General features: G+C 47.3%; 1 protein-coding gene across 3 annotated transcripts in view; it reads right to left on the reverse strand.

Moving 5' to 3' along the window:
• ttc29 (tetratricopeptide repeat domain 29) overlaps positions 1 to 15,446 on the reverse strand; it is a 697,530-nt gene that overhangs the window by 201,043 nt on the left and 481,041 nt on the right. For all 3 annotated transcript variants that reach the window (XM_078547675.1, XM_078547757.1, XM_078547804.1), the window contains one exon: positions 3,476 to 3,599. In XM_078547675.1, coding sequence (XP_078403801.1) covers positions 3,476 to 3,599 — 124 coding nt within the window. The remainder of the gene's footprint in view (positions 1 to 3,475; positions 3,600 to 15,446) is intronic.

The raw sequence follows: 15,446 nt of genomic DNA on the forward strand, positions 1-15,446 counted from the left end.
AGGGAAATGCAAGTGAAGTGCTGCTTCACTTGAAAGCAGTATTTGGGACCTTGGACGGTGAGGAGGGGGGGGGGAGTAAGGGGGAAGGTGTCGCACCTTCTGCGATTGCATGGAAAGGTGCCGCGGGAAGGGGTTGAGGTGTTGGAGGTGATGGAGGAGTGGACCAGGGTGTCCCGGAGGGAATGGTCCCTACAGGATGCTGACAGGGGAGGTGGAGGGAAGATGCGTTTGGTGGTGGCATCATGCTGGAGTTGGCGGAAATGGCGGAGGATGATCCTTTGAATGCGAAGGCTGGCGGGGTGAAAAGTGAGGACAAGGGGGACCCTATTCTGGTTCTGGGAGGGAGAGGAAGGTGTGAGGGCAGAGGCGTGGGAAATTAGTCGGACACGTTTGAGGGCCCTGTCAACCACTGTGGGTGGGAAACCTCGGTTAAGAAAGAAGGAAGACATGTCAGAATCACTGTTTTGGAAAGTGGCATCACGGAGCAGGTGCGACGGAGGCGAAGGAACTGAGAGAATGGGAAGCAGGGTGTGAGGAGCTGTAGTCGAGATAGCTGTGGGAATCTGTGGGCTTATAATGAATATTGGGAGACAGTCTGTCACCAGAAATTGAGACAGAGAGGTCAAGGAAGGGAAGTGTCGGAGGGGGACTATGTGAAGGTGATGGAGGGGTGGAAATTAGAAGCAAAATTGATAACTTTTGAGAATATTATGTTTGATAAATTTGAATTTTGTTCTGGAGGTGATGTTCATATTTATCTTTGTAGTGAAATAAGTACAAGACTGATAAATCTGGCCTAAAGAAAGACAATCTAATGGTTATTGCAAGAAAAGTGATAAGGGTTGTGGGACCATTGGCATATTGGAGATGGAAGGGTTGATTTAAGTTAAACACACTTCAATGAGCTGGTACGTAGGGGCACTGGTGGTTGTTGCCTCCCCTTTCTCCATTTCCTGCTATTCCTCTTGCACGTGTGATGGGAAGAATCTACCCCTTACGATGGTGAAGTTGTGGAGCAGTGACAAATCTGGATGCTCATTCAGGGGTGTACTACAAAGATCCTCTGGAACAGTCTGGACAACACAAGTGGGGCCTGAGAACACCCATTGTTTGTGCATGATGTTCCTTGGGCAGCATGGCTTTCACTGTAGGCTTTCTTTGCAACTGTGTTCCTGATAGAAGTCATTGAGTCATGCAAGGAAAAGGCCTGTAACTTGGTGACTTGGCTGCAATAAAGGTGGTGCAAAGGACTGGTGCAGCATGAGAGTCATGACTGTTGCCAGGATAGTGAACAAAAGCTGCATGATGTGTTGCCTTGGTCATGAACCATCTGCATATTGAGGGTATAGAATCCCTTTCAATTGATAAAGATGCAAAGCTGCTGATAGGGAGCATGTGTGGGCAGTCTATGGCACCTTCAACCATGGAGAATTCTGCCTTGCAGGTGAAACCTAGTGCTATCTCATGCTGTTTCACTGTGTCTACAGAGAAGGTGATGTAGATATTCTTCCTTCTGTAGGGAGCTTCTGTGACCTCCCTAATACATTGTGCGATACATGGAGATATTGCTAATGCCAACTGTTGCAACCTGAAAGGAAATTGAGGCATAAAAGCTGAGGGCCACAGTGAACTTGACAGTCAGAGGCATTGGAGCCCAATCCGTGGTTTGAAGCTGAAGTTAGGGCTGCAGCAGTGACATAGCTTGGTGCACGTTCTTCTTAGCAAAGCAAAGGTGTATGAAATATTGGGGAGAATTTTCTCCTCGTCGGGCAGGCAATTTGGGAGCAGGCGCAGAGCCGATCGTCACCCACGATCGGCTGCATGCCTCCATTTTACGTGGGTGGGTCAATTAAGGCCCGCCCAGTGTGATGCGCGCCCAGTAGCGCTGAATGCTACCTGTGCCGGGGGGGAGGAGGGAGAGTTGGGGCCTGCGCTCTTTTGTGCACACGCACGTGAAAGAGCGCAGAAATCTCTCTAAGGCATGGAGCTGCCTCAGGGAGATTAAGTTCAAGTTCAAACCTCAAAATAAAAAAAGTTAAAAATCATTTACGCATGTCCCCCTCATGTGAGCTGGGACATGTTTATCAAATGTTTAATAAATATTTATTAATTTAATAAACCTTTCATGAAACTTCCTCTCGCCCGTGAATGAGGTTTCATGAAAAATGTGAAAGCCGCCTGGGCGCTTCGCCTGCCCGCCAACCTTAAGGTTGTACGGCCAGCCCTGTCAAATTGCTTAATTAGTTTATTAATGGCCTTAACAGGCCTTTGACAGCTCAGCAGGTGTGCAGCCGACTCCGGTGCGCGCCCACTGAACAAAAGATTAGAATGACACATGGTGACGTCGGGACGCAAGCCCGACGTCACTGCACGTCATTTTACGCATCGGCGTGTGGGGCCCGCCCACGCATGCTGAACAGAAGATTCTGCTTTTGAGTACAGTTAATGAGAATACTGCCTAACTATCTTCTGTCGATATGGTTGCCTCTGCAATGCTCTCCTCCTCCTCCCTTTTCTGGCAAATGTTCTAGCTTCTTGTTGTGTTCCTTACTGACTCCCCAACCAGCCTCCAGCACTGCAGATATCCCGATGAGACCACACATGTCTGTGCCAAACTATTTCTGAGGCAGTCAACAATAGTACAAGACCAGCAAATCTTTCTCTGTTTAGACAAAATGAACTTTCCAGGTAGATACAATGCAACAGTTAGTGCCACGCTATGCTTTGCGAGTTCAGCATGTGGTGAGTTAAGTGTTGGGGCATTTGATAATGGAGAACAGGTCCTGTAAAATGCACAGGAGCCTAATTTGATTAAGTCACCCTGGACTTTAGATGTTGCTGACATGCATTCCTGCCGCCAGCAGACTTACCTTTACAAATATGGAAGGTGGCATGTTTGCAGCTGGCATACTGCCTGCCTACCATACAGGGAGCTTAGTAGGCTGGCCTGAAATTGGAACATTTTCAGCAGGAGCTGCTGTCTTGTCGAGCTTCCAAAGGCAGCTTGCAAAAGTGCTGAGCCCCTTTCTGCAGTCATCCAAAGGTAGGTGCTGGGAGAAGGATTGAGGTGGGCAATATGGGATGGGAGAGACTGTCATGATGGTTGTGCAATTGGGAAGCATTCCTGCTTCTCCTGATTGAGGATATCGTTTTTTTTTCTAAATTAATGTAAAAATTTCACCAGTGGTAATTACTTAGACTGCAGTGACCGCTGAAGAATCCTGAAGTCCAAATTCTGTGAGGGAACTTTAAAAAGCATTAAATCACTCAATTACGCATTTCAAGGACTGAAGATTTGTTTTAGACAGCTGTCAGAGACCCTTGAAAAAGGCATGACCCAATTTCAGGTCAGATGTTCCTCCGGCATCCTTGGGGCATTGGATATTGATCACAAAAATGGTATTTGTGTCTTTTTTCACATGTAAAATGAGTTGAGGTCCAATTTCTACCCCCAATTATGTAAACTGGTACCTACCAGGTTATTATACATAATTCCAAGAAATCTGCAGGCATCCACCAAACTCTGTTTATCATCACTTTTCTCTGCCAGGGTCAGAAACTGTTTCAGGTATTCAAGAGCTTCAGAAGAATGTCCTGTACTAAGGGGGAACAAAATGTTGTATTGGTATTGATTCAATGTGAATCTGATGTAGAATTCAGTAGGATAAACTGAAAAAATCCAAAAATTAAATTGAAAAAAATTTAAAACTAGCAAAATTTACACATACATATTTGTCAGCAATTTTCAAACTTCACTGTATTCTTTGTTTTACAACCTTACATTCTCTGTATCTTTGGTATACCACTGGATTCAACTAATGTCAGCCTTGGCTTAACAGTTACATTTTCTCCTCTAGAGATTTGAGCACTTAAACTAGGCTGACATTTCAGTCTAGCAAAGAGAGACTGTTGTATCATTGGAGGTGCTATTTTTCAGAAGATACACTAAACCAACACTTTGTCTATCCCCTGAGACACATATAAAATATCCTATGACATTATTCAGAGAAGAGCAGAAGAATTCTCCCATTGTCCTGGCCAATATTTATCCCTCAACCAATATCACTAAAATAAATTATCTGGTTATTAATTTCATTGCTATTGGTGCAATCTTGCTGTGCACAAATAGCCTTCTACATTACAAAGTGACTATACTTTAAAAGAACTTCATTTGCTGTGAAGTGCTTTGAGACAACTTAAGGTCTTGAAAGGAGCTATAAAAATGCAAAATAAAAAAGAAAATGCTGGAAATACTCAGCAGATCAGGGATCATCTGTAGAGAGAGAAATAGAATTACTATTTTAGACCTGTGCCCTTCAGAACTGGCGAAAGTTAAAGATGTAATAAGTCTTGAGCAAGGTTTGGGTAGGACAATGTTACAACTGGTCCCCGGGCGAGGTCCACCAACTTGTTATGATCCCGGATGAGGCACCCAAATTGTTATGCTCCTGCGTGAGGAGGGAGGAACTGGCTCCCCTAATTTATTCAGCCCCCCTCGGTTGGTCGCAACAAGATTAATTTAAAAAGGATCCCTTCCTTCGTGGATACCTTTTCCTAGTCCAAATGTATTTATGTTTTAAAAGGAACCAATTTAACCAGGCTGTCTTGAGTCAAAGAAAGGGCGGAATCATCCCAGATTTGCACGAAGTGCATTTTACCTGTCAGCTGCAATGGTGGATTTTCATGCCATATCATCCCAAACCCGCAGCATTAATTATGCATTCTCGTTTCAATGGCAGGCGGGCGCTCATTCGCCTGCCATGCCATCACCTTGCCAGTTCATCACACCAGGCACCATATATAAAGTGCACTGTCCTTGAAGTCCCGTCACAGTGCTCACCACACCCTCCACCAGCACAGAGACACACCCCTTGGTGGGACCTAGCGTCAGAGTAGCCTTGGGATCACAATCTGGTGAGCATATCATACTGATCCAAAGCAGGTGGCGGCAGGGACTTCCCAGGTTTCCAGCACTCCTCTGAGTGCTGGAGGCCAGAAATTTGCTGAGTCTGAGTTGGATGACAAGCCTCTGGACTCGGTCATGTCATAGTTGCTGGAGCTGCAAAGGCAAGCTCCGGAACATCAGGAAGGATATCCGCTGCACTCCTTAGAATTGCAAGGCATGATGGAGGAGTCCATCTGCCTTCAGGCTGAGGTGATAGCGCTTGCATGCCAACACACCAAGGTCAACACTGGTAGGATGGCGGCCTTCATGGAAACCTTGATCCAGGGCATTGCTCCTGCACTGCTGCGCGGGCTGAACTCCATCGATGACTCCATAGCTGGTCTCCACGTGAGATGGGTGCGGGGCAGCTCGATCTCACTCCAGCTACCCCTTCTCCTCAAGAATTCAGCCAGGGGCCCTTGGGCACCCATAGGGAGGAGGATCAGCAGGTGCACATCCGGGGCCATCCACCCAGGTGACTCCTGGAGTGTCCAGACTATTCAAACCCCCTCTTCCTGTGACCCCCAGCAGCTGCAGCTCCACAGTTCGAGGAGGGTGCCACTGCCACTCAGCAAGTTCCCGAAAGCAGGCACGGGCTCTCCAGAGGACGCTCATCAAGGTCATCACAGACAGGGTGTAGCAGTCTGCAGGCTGCCTCTAATTCCATTGTGGATGTCCGAGGAGCACCAAGATGTAGCGGCACGGTTAGTAAGGTTAAGGAGATGTAGTTGCACAGCCAGGAGCACGGGTGTTAATCACTTGTACATAATGTTTGCTATTGTCAATAAGCCCCCAAGAATGTCTCCCTGCCTATGGCTCCTTGTTTTGATGAGCAGCGTTCATGTCACTCAAATGTAAAACCTTTCTGCACAAGATAAAGGCAGGTGCCTCAGTCCAGAGCCTCTTCCATGTGCTTTTTGCAGCCTTCGGATCAAAGTGAAGGTCCGGCCTCACACTACCGGGACACATTACTGATGCCTGCACCTCGATGGTACTTGTCATTGCAGCTAGAATGTCTTGGGCAGGCATCACAGAGTTCCATCATTCTCTTTGTGTGCTCTCAGCACCTTTAAGGTGGGGCTGGCCCCCATCTCTTCAGCATCTGTGACCAGTGACAGTGTGCTCCTGAAGGGGTCAGGTGCTGAAGGCAGACAAAGGATCAGATGCTTTTAAAGTTTCATGGCTATGCCTCTATGATATGACCCTGATCACAGAACACAAGCGAGCTGCCCTCAGCCAGACAGAAGTCAGACATTCTCCGAGGCTATGTGAAGATCTATGGAGTGTTCTCACTGCATATCGTCATCATCCTCCTGCAAGCGAGCAATTATTAAGGCCTCCACTGCGTCCCCATGACAGGAGCATTATCACAGAGGTTATGTGTGCTGCCTGAAGCCAGACTGGAGTCAAAGATTCATAAATGCAATGTGATCTAATGGTGTCTCCTCACTCTATGTCGTCACCATCCTCCTCAAATCTAGCAGCTATGAGGGTCTCCCAAGCGTGCCTGCCTCGTCCGGCCATTGTGAGGGCCTCAATGCCATCATCATCTCCTTTGAGGACCCTCTCACCCTCATCACCGTCGACATCCTCATCAGAGGAGACCTCCAGCTCCTGAATGTCCTCTTCAGCCAGCTCCTCTTCCCGTTGGAGAACCAGGTTGTAAAGGGCGCAGCAGGCGACGACGATGCATAACACCCTCTCTGGACTATATTGCAGGACTCCACCTGACAATTTCAGGCTCCAGAACCTCATTTTCAGCATCCTGATGGTTTACTTCACCAAGTTTTGAGTTGCAGCATGAGCCTTGTTATACCTTCAGTCTGCTGCAGTCTGAGGCTGCCGCATGGGTGTCATCAGCCATGTGCTCTGCAGGTAGCCCTTGTCCCTGAGGAGCCTTCCCTGAAGCCTCTGTGGGCCCTGGAGGACGTTATGGGTCTGTGACTGACTGAGAATGTAGGAGTTGTGCACACTCCCTGGAAACTGCGCAGACCTGCAGGATACGTTTGTGATGGTCGCACACCAGCTGCACATTCAGTGAATGGAGTCCCTTGCGGTTGACATAGTTGACCGCGTGTTGCGACGGAGACCTGAGTGCCATGTGAGTGCACCCAACGGTACCCTGCACCTGTGGGAAACCTGAGATCTGGGCAAATCCAATTGCTGTTGCATCCTGGCTCTCCTGATCCTGGGCAAAATGCACAAAGTCGCGATAATGGCATCCGTGACCTCATGGATCCATTTGTGGGTGGAGGCTTGTGATATTCCACAGAGGTCACCTGTGGAGCCTTGAAAGGAGTCACTGGCATAGAAATTGAATGCAACTGTCACTTTACAGTCAATGGCAGTGGATGCTCTCCATGTCCACGTGGCACCAAATTCTGCAGGAGGTGGCAGATGTGACCAACCAACTAGATGTGCGCACTCTTCGGCAAAACTGGTTCTCAGTCATCTGCAGGAATGAAAGGCAGCATCAATAGACCCTGGGTCTAACTAGGCGCCAACCAGCAACAGCTCGCTGTGGCTCTTCGGTGGCGTGTGTGGGGCCCCCAGCCGCCCGTTCTTCCAGAGAGTGCTGCTCCTCCCTCTGCTCAGCCAGGCACCCCAAACGCTTTCTTCTCCATCGTCTTCGCTCTCTGTATTCCACAAGGTATACAGCTAGTTCACCAGGCTTCATGATCCTGATGAACTCCTCCTGTAGGATGAAAGAGAGACACGTGGGTTAGCATGGGTGCTCTTAGAACCTTTCTTGGTTAAGTCTGAAGGCCTCTTAATGCACCCCAGAGAGTGCTGGCCACCACTTGCATGGCCAGAGATTAGTGCGCTGCATGGCTGCCGGAAACCCCACCTTCCTCTATCCCACTCCACCTGACCAATTGACGGCAGCTTTTCCAATTGGACTGCATGCTGTGCTTTCAGCTCAGGCACAGGCATTTTCCTAACCCATGCTGCAAAGCTGCACTGTTAGCTTTAACCATGGGGGAGACTGGCCAAACAGGGATGATGACATTGCAAGGGGCTGTGAGCGCCTCCACCTGTGACTGCTCCACGACCAGCTTTAGCAAGGAGATTGTACAATGTGCCCAGTTCCCCAATGGTTCTGCAGTCCACTAAAATGTTTATTAATTTGCAGTCTGTGCCCAAGGCATAGAGCACTTGGTGGCACTTTCTTGCCTCTGCATTGCTTGAATGAAAAAATAAGCTAGGGGCCCAACTCCAGTCATTCCAATGTGGCTGCGCCTGAACTGTCTCAGCTGCAGAGGAATGGTCACTTTATACAAGGTATCCCTAATGCGTGGCCGCTTCCCTCACCCACAACCCCCCTCACCCCGCACATGCTTATGCGCTACCTTCAACCGCAGGGCAGCCTTTGCCACCCCCCCATCCCCGCAAACCAGCAGGGCAGCCTTTGTCCCCACACAACGTGCCTCAACCTTGAAGTCCAACAGGTGTCCCTCGCGAGCGCTCTGCAACGTTATTGGGCACTCACCTCCAAGTTCCCCTCAAAGTGCAGCTTGCCAATTGCATGCCTTTTATATGCTGTTGTGAAACATGTTGGCATGCAATCATGCCGACATGGGCGGGCGATTCAGTGTGGCAAGGCGGGGGGATGAGTCTGGCAGGCTAGCCTTATAATTAAATGCTGATGTATTACAATGAGGTTCCCGATGTCCGATGGCGGGAAATGCAGCCCATCAACAGGCTGTTCAGATGATCGCAAACTGGGTTCACGATGTTGTGAAACTGATTTTTGGCCTTCTCGCCATATTGTCCACTCATGCCATTGAACACGCCTGATGCCAGCGGGCACAGAGGATTCCATCCAAAGAGTGGGTTTATTTGTTATTAAATGCAAGAAAAAATAATAAAAACACACCATGCACATATATTATAAATGAGAAAACTGAGTCCAAAAATAAAAGTTAAAAAGATATACAAATGAGTCCTTTGGCTTGTTCATGAGGCGTAGATGGTAAAACGTTGTGGCCATTAAGTTGCGGTGATTCCAGTGGCACTGAGTTTGGCAGTTGAGCAGTTGATTTGGAGATTCTTTCTTCTGAAGGTTATCTGAAAGGAGTTGTTCTGTTTCCTTTTTGACTGTGGCTTTGCTGACTTGTGAGTCAGCAGAGAGAAAGGACTTTTTATCTGCAAGCGCAGGAATGCCCAGCTAGTGTTCTTCAGCTGTGACCTTCACAGAACACACACACACCAGAGCAGAACACCAGACTAGCACATAGAACTAGGGTTGCAGTTGGATTTTTAAGCCCCTTTCCTTGTTTATTCCTGGTAAGGAAAAAGCAAGCATGTCTTTCCCCCAGATCTGTTTTCTTTTCAACTTAGCTCATGTTCACAGTGTGGGTATAAGTCAACAGGAAGTGGTTTCAGCTGAGGTGATAATCATTTTCCATTATCTCCTTTTAGGTGCAATATTCTGTTCTCTCTGAACTAGTTGGTCAAGTAATCCACATAAGGATTTTCCAGGAAGTGGTTACCTTATATTCTCAGCCAGTTTTTGCTTGTATGTCCTTTTTCTAAAAAAACATGTCTTACTTAAAAAGTCTAATATGTCCATAAATAATTTGGGGATACGGTCCATGGTCATGACAACAAGGACAAGAGGAAGGTCCATGATAGGGTGAAAGACAGGAGAGACTGAATGACAGAAAGGTTAGTCTTCCAGAGCCATTAGGAATGGTGGTGACGCAAGGAAAGAAATAAAGGAACAGAAGATGTACCTAGAGCAGGTGTGCTGCTGATGGAAAGCAAAAACAAAGTAAAGGAAATAAAAATGGGGGCAGAGATTATGGTCTGAAATTGCTGAACTCAATATTGAGTCTGGAAGGCTGTAAAGTGCCGAATCTCCACAGTTGCTGCACGACCTGCTGAGTATTTTCAGCATTTTCTGTTTTATTTCAGATTTCCAGCATTCACAGTGTTCTGCTTTTCAATTAGTATGATAAAAATGCAAATTGTTTGTCTCTACTTTTGAATAAGCTTTTGGGAAGTAATTTGCCATTATTTTTGCTTTGCAATAGTTTTTCAGACTTTGGCAGTGACATCATGATATTTCAGTTGTTGTATAACTTTAGAAATAATTGACAATCTATGTGTGTAATAATACAAAAATGCAAGGTAATTCCAAACAGGCAAGTATGCAATAATTAGATTTTATTCTTCATGGTTGTTTTATCTCCCTTTCTCTCCTTTATGTTTGCATAAGGTGTATGCTTCACTTTGTTTCCTTAAACAATGGCCTGGCAACAGTTTCCATAAGTGGACTATGCCCTTTATGATTGCAGACATTTACATTTTCAGCTGAGTAGTGTATATGGACCCAAGAATTAATAAATAACCCAAGTGAAGCACTCAGGGGAGTAAAGAAACACAGAAAACTAAACTTTAGGCCTGGATCCCTCAATGTCTCTCTGCCTCTTTGTGTTCACCCCATTTCCTACTATCTAGGCCCTATAGCAGAGGTTTAAGTAGTACAATTAAATGGAAATCACAGCAATATTTTTGAATGCTTGGTTTGTAGCAAGGGATGCTCTTAGGTCCAGGGTTCTAAGGTGGCTGAAGGGGTCCTGAAACTGTTTTTGGCAGCTACAGCCTGTTCAAGCATTCACAGAGCAGAGAAAGGAAGCTGGGAAGTAGATCCTGTGGCATTATTAAGATATCTAAATATATGACTAATTGTGTAGTTGGTTCGCTCCTTTGAAGCACCCAAATTGCAATATTTAGTACTTTCAGAGGTATTGTAGGAAAGACTGCGTGCTAGGAAGATCAAGGGTCAGGTTTAAGTTATTAATGGCATCTTTGAAAATGCCACCAGCTATTTCTGCAGGCCCTTCCCTTGGGAAACTGTTACTCCGGCTGCTGGTCAGCAGAGAGGACAATGCATGCTTTACTACCTGCCACCAGGACACCATGGAGCAGATGGCCAGCACATTCAGTTGTGGTCAATTGTAGCCTGAAAGTTGGCTCAATCTCTTTGCATTATTGAGCTATGACGATGGTACTGTAGAATGGCACATAGAGCAAATTTTATATAACTGTCTCAGGCAGCCCCATTTCCACTTCAGCAGCTATCAAACACAGGGTTGGATAATTTTTTTAAATTCATTCATGGGATGTGGACTGGCTGGGCCAGCATTTATTGCCTGTCCCTAGTTGTCCTTGAAAAGGTGGTGGTGAGCTGCCTTCTTGAACCGCTGCAGTCCATGTGGTGTAGGTACACCCACAGTGCTGTTAGGAAGGGAGTTCCAGGATTTTAACCCAGAGACAGTGAAGGAACGGCGATATATTTCCAAGTCAGAATGGTGAGCTCCTTGGAGGGGAACCTCCAGGTGGTGGTGTTCCCATCTAACTGCTGCCTTTGTCCTTATAGGTGGTAATGGTCGTGGGTTTGGAAGGTGCTGTCTAAGGAGCCTTGGTGAATTCCTGCAGTGCATCTTGTAGATGATAGACACTGCTGCTACTGTGCATCGGTGGTAGAGGGAGTGAACGTTTGTGGATGTGGTGCCAATCAAGTGGGCTGCTTTGTCCTGGACAGTGTCCAGCTACTTCAGTGTTCTGGGAGCTGCACTCAGCCAGGCAAGTGAGGAGTGTTCCATCACACTCCTGACTTGTCCCTTGTAGATGGTGGACAGGCTTTGGGGAGTCAGCAGGTGAGTTACTTGTCGCACAATTCCTAGCCTCTGACCTGCTCTTGTAGCCACAGTATTTATATGGCTAGTCCAGTTGAGTTTCTGGTCAATGGTAACCCACCAGGATGTTGGGAGTGGGGGATTCAGTGATGGTAATGCCATTGAACGTCAAGGGGTGATGGTTGGATTCTCTCTTGGAGATGGTCATTGCCTGACACTTGTGTGGCGCTAATGTTACTTGCCACTTGTCAGCCCAAGCCTGGATATTGTCCAGGTCTTGCTGTATTTGGACATGGACTGTATCAGTATCTGAGGAGTCGCGAATGGTGCTGAACATCATGCAATCAGCGAACATCCCCACTTCTGACCTTATGATGGAAGGAAGGTCATTAATGAAGCAGCTGAAGATGGCTGGGCCAAGGACACTACCCTGAGGAACTCCTGCAGTGATGTCCTGGAGCTGAGATGACTGACCTCCAACAACCACAGCCATCTTCTTTTGTGCTAGGTATGACTCCAACCAGTAGAGAATATTCCTCTGATCCCCATTGACTCCAGTTTTGCTAGGGCTCCTTGATGCCACACTCGGTCAAATGCGGCCTTGATGTGAATGGCAGTCACTCTCACCTCACCTCGGGAGTTCAGCTCTTTTGTCCATGTTTGAACCAAGGCTGTAATGAGGTCAGGAGCTGAGATGACCCTGGAGGAACCCAAACTGGGCATCAGTCAGCAGGTTATTGCTAAGCAAGTGCCGTTTGATAGCATTGTTGATGACCCCTTCCATCACTTTACTGATGATCGAGAGTAGACTGATGGAGCGGCAATTGGCTGGGTTGGATTTGTCCTGCTTTTTGCGTAAAGGGCATACCTGGGCAATTTTCCACATAGCCGGGTAGATACCAGTGTTGTAGCTTTACTGGAACAGCTTGGCTATGGGCACGGCAAGTTCTGGAGCACATGTCTTCAGTACTATTGCTGGAATATTGTCAGGGCACATAGACTTTGTAGTATCCAGTGCCTTCGGCCATTTCTTGATATCACGTGGAGTGATTTGAATTGGCAGAAGACTGTCATCTGTGATGCTGGGGTTTGCTGGAGGAGGCCAATTTGGACCATCCACTCAGCACTTCTGGCTGAAGATTGTTGCGACTGCTTCAGCCTTATCTTTTGCACTGCTGTGCTGGGCTCCTCCATCATTGAGGATGGGGATATTTGTGGAGCCTCCTCCTCCTGTGAGTTGTTTAACTGTCCACCACCAATCATGAATGGATATGGCAGGACTGCAGAGCTTAGATCTGATCCATTGCTTTTAGGATCACTTAGCTCTGTCTATCACTTGTTGCTTATACTGTTTGGCATGCAAGCAGTCCTGCGTTATAGCTTCACCAGGTTGACACCTCATTTTTAGGTATGCCTGTTGCTGCTCCTGGCATGCCCTCTTGCACTCCTCATTGAACCAGGGTTGATGCTCTGGCTTGATGGTAATGGTAGAGTGGGGGACATGCCAGGCCATGAGGTTACAGATTGTGTTCGAGTACAATTCTGCTGCTGCTGATGGCCCACAGCACCTCATTGATGCCCAGTCTTGAGTTGCTAGATCTATTCGGAATCTATCCCATTTAACACGGTGGTAGTGCCACACAATACGATGGAGGGTATCCTCAATGTGAAGCCAGGACTTTGTCTCCACAATGACTGTGCAGTGGACACTGTCATGGACAGGTGAATCTGCAGCAGGCAGGTTGGTGAGGATGAGGCCAAGTTTTTTTTTCCCCTTTTGTTGGTTCCATCACCACTTGCTACAGGCCCAGACCATGTCATTTAGGACTCAGCCAGTAGTGGTGCTACCGATCCACTCATGGTGATGGACATTGAAGTCCCCCCCACCAGAGTACATTCTGCATCCTTGCCACCCTCAGTGCTTCCTCCAAGTAATGTTCAACATGAAGGAGCACTGATTCATCAGCTGAGGGAGGGAGATACGTGGTAATCAGCAGGAGGTTTCCTTGCCGATGTTTGACCTGATGCCATGAGACTTCATGGGGTCCAGAATCGATATTGAGGACTCCCAGGGCAACTCCCTCCTGACTGTATACCATTCTGCCGCCACCTCTGCTCGGTCTGTCCTGCCATTTGTACGGGACATACCCAGGGATGGTGATGATGGAGTCTGTGACATAATCCGTAAGGTATGATTCCATGAGGATGACTATGTCAGGCTGTTGCTTGACTAGCCTGTGAGACAGCTCTCCCAATTTTGGCACAAGCCCCCAGATGTTAGTAAGGAGGACTTTGCAGGGTCAGCAGGGCTGCGATTGACATTGCTGTCGTTTCTGTTGCCTAGGTTGAAGCCAGGTGGTCCATCCGATTTCATTCCTTTTTTGTGACTTTGTCGCGGTTTGTTAGAACTGAATGACTTGCTAGGCCATTTCAGAGGGCATTTAAGAGTCAACCACATTTCTATGGGTCTGGGATCACGTATAGGCCAGACTAGGTAAGGATTACCGATTTCCTTCCCTAAAGGGCATCAGTGAACCGGATGGGTTTTTGACAACAATCAAGAATGGTTTCATGGTCATCATTAGACTTATAATTCCAGATTTTTATTGAATTCAAATTCAAATTCCACAATCTGCTGTGGTGGGATTCGAACTGGGTCCCCAGAGCATTACCCTGTGTCTCTGGATTACTAGTCCAGCGACAATACCACTACGCCATCACCTCCCCCTATGAGCTGCAACTTTCCTTCCCTGAACACTCATAGCTGCTCTATGTGGTACCTTTCCCTTTAATTTTGATTGCTTCTTCTTAGTCACTTGGTGAGCAGCCTCCAGAGACTCTTCAAGAGTTATCAGAGTTTTTAGCCCCCAGTTCTGACACCCTCCTTTAATGGTCCATATTCCTTTAGTTTTATTGAGATTTAATTTTCATCTTCCACCACTACACTGCTCTTTAGAGCCATCTACATATACGCTTGCGCTTGGAATTTCTGTTGGGGTTCCATAATGGGAAGTTGGCAGAGACTCTGGAAAATGGCATACATGTCTAAGGAAGGCTGTTACTATGTTTCTCCAGGGGGAGGTAAGGCACCCTTTGGGATTGTGTAAAGAGAACATGATTATGCAATTTTTATGCACAAATTCATTGTAACTGTAAGGCTGCTAAAGAACTGCCCAACTGTTAAATAGGCGAGCTGTCAAGGAACTGTTAAAGAGCTGTCCTGCTGTCAAGGAACTGTCCATCTGTCAAGGAACTGTTAAAGAGCTGTCCAACAGTCAAGAAATCTTTAAGGAGCTGTCCATTTGTCAAAGCTATGCAGGAAGTGTCAAAGCTGTCAAAGCCATCCAGGAAGTTTCAAAGCTGACAAAACTGTCAAAGAACTGTCATAGGTGAGTTGACATGGAAGGGGTGATGGCAAACGCTGGTGTGGGGGGGCATGGGTTAGCATGAGTTGGCACTAAGTTGGCATAGGAAGTATGGGGCAATGGAGGTGAGTAGAGAGGTAATATATTGGCATAGTGCACATGGGGGCAATGTGGGTGAGTGGAGGGGCATGAGTTGGCATAGGAAATGTGAGGGGCCATGGGTGTGGGTGGAGTCATGGTTTAGCATAGGGCTATGAGGGGCCATGAGGGTGGGTGGGAGGACATAGGTTAGAATAGGGGGTGTGAGGGGCATGGGGGATGGGTGGAGGGAGAATGGGTTGGCATAGGGGTTGTGAGGGGCCATGGGGCAGTTGGGGCATGGATGTGCATTGAGAGTGTGTGGGGGGAATGAGGGGTGAGGGTTGGGGGGATGTTTTATGTTTCATTGTTATTTTTTCTTCATTTAAACACAGTGCTGGAGCACGGAGGTAG

This window comes from Cetorhinus maximus, chromosome 1 (assembly GCF_964194155.1).
Source record: "Cetorhinus maximus chromosome 1, sCetMax3.hap1.1, whole genome shotgun sequence".
Lineage (NCBI taxonomy): Eukaryota > Metazoa > Chordata > Chondrichthyes > Lamniformes > Cetorhinidae > Cetorhinus > Cetorhinus maximus.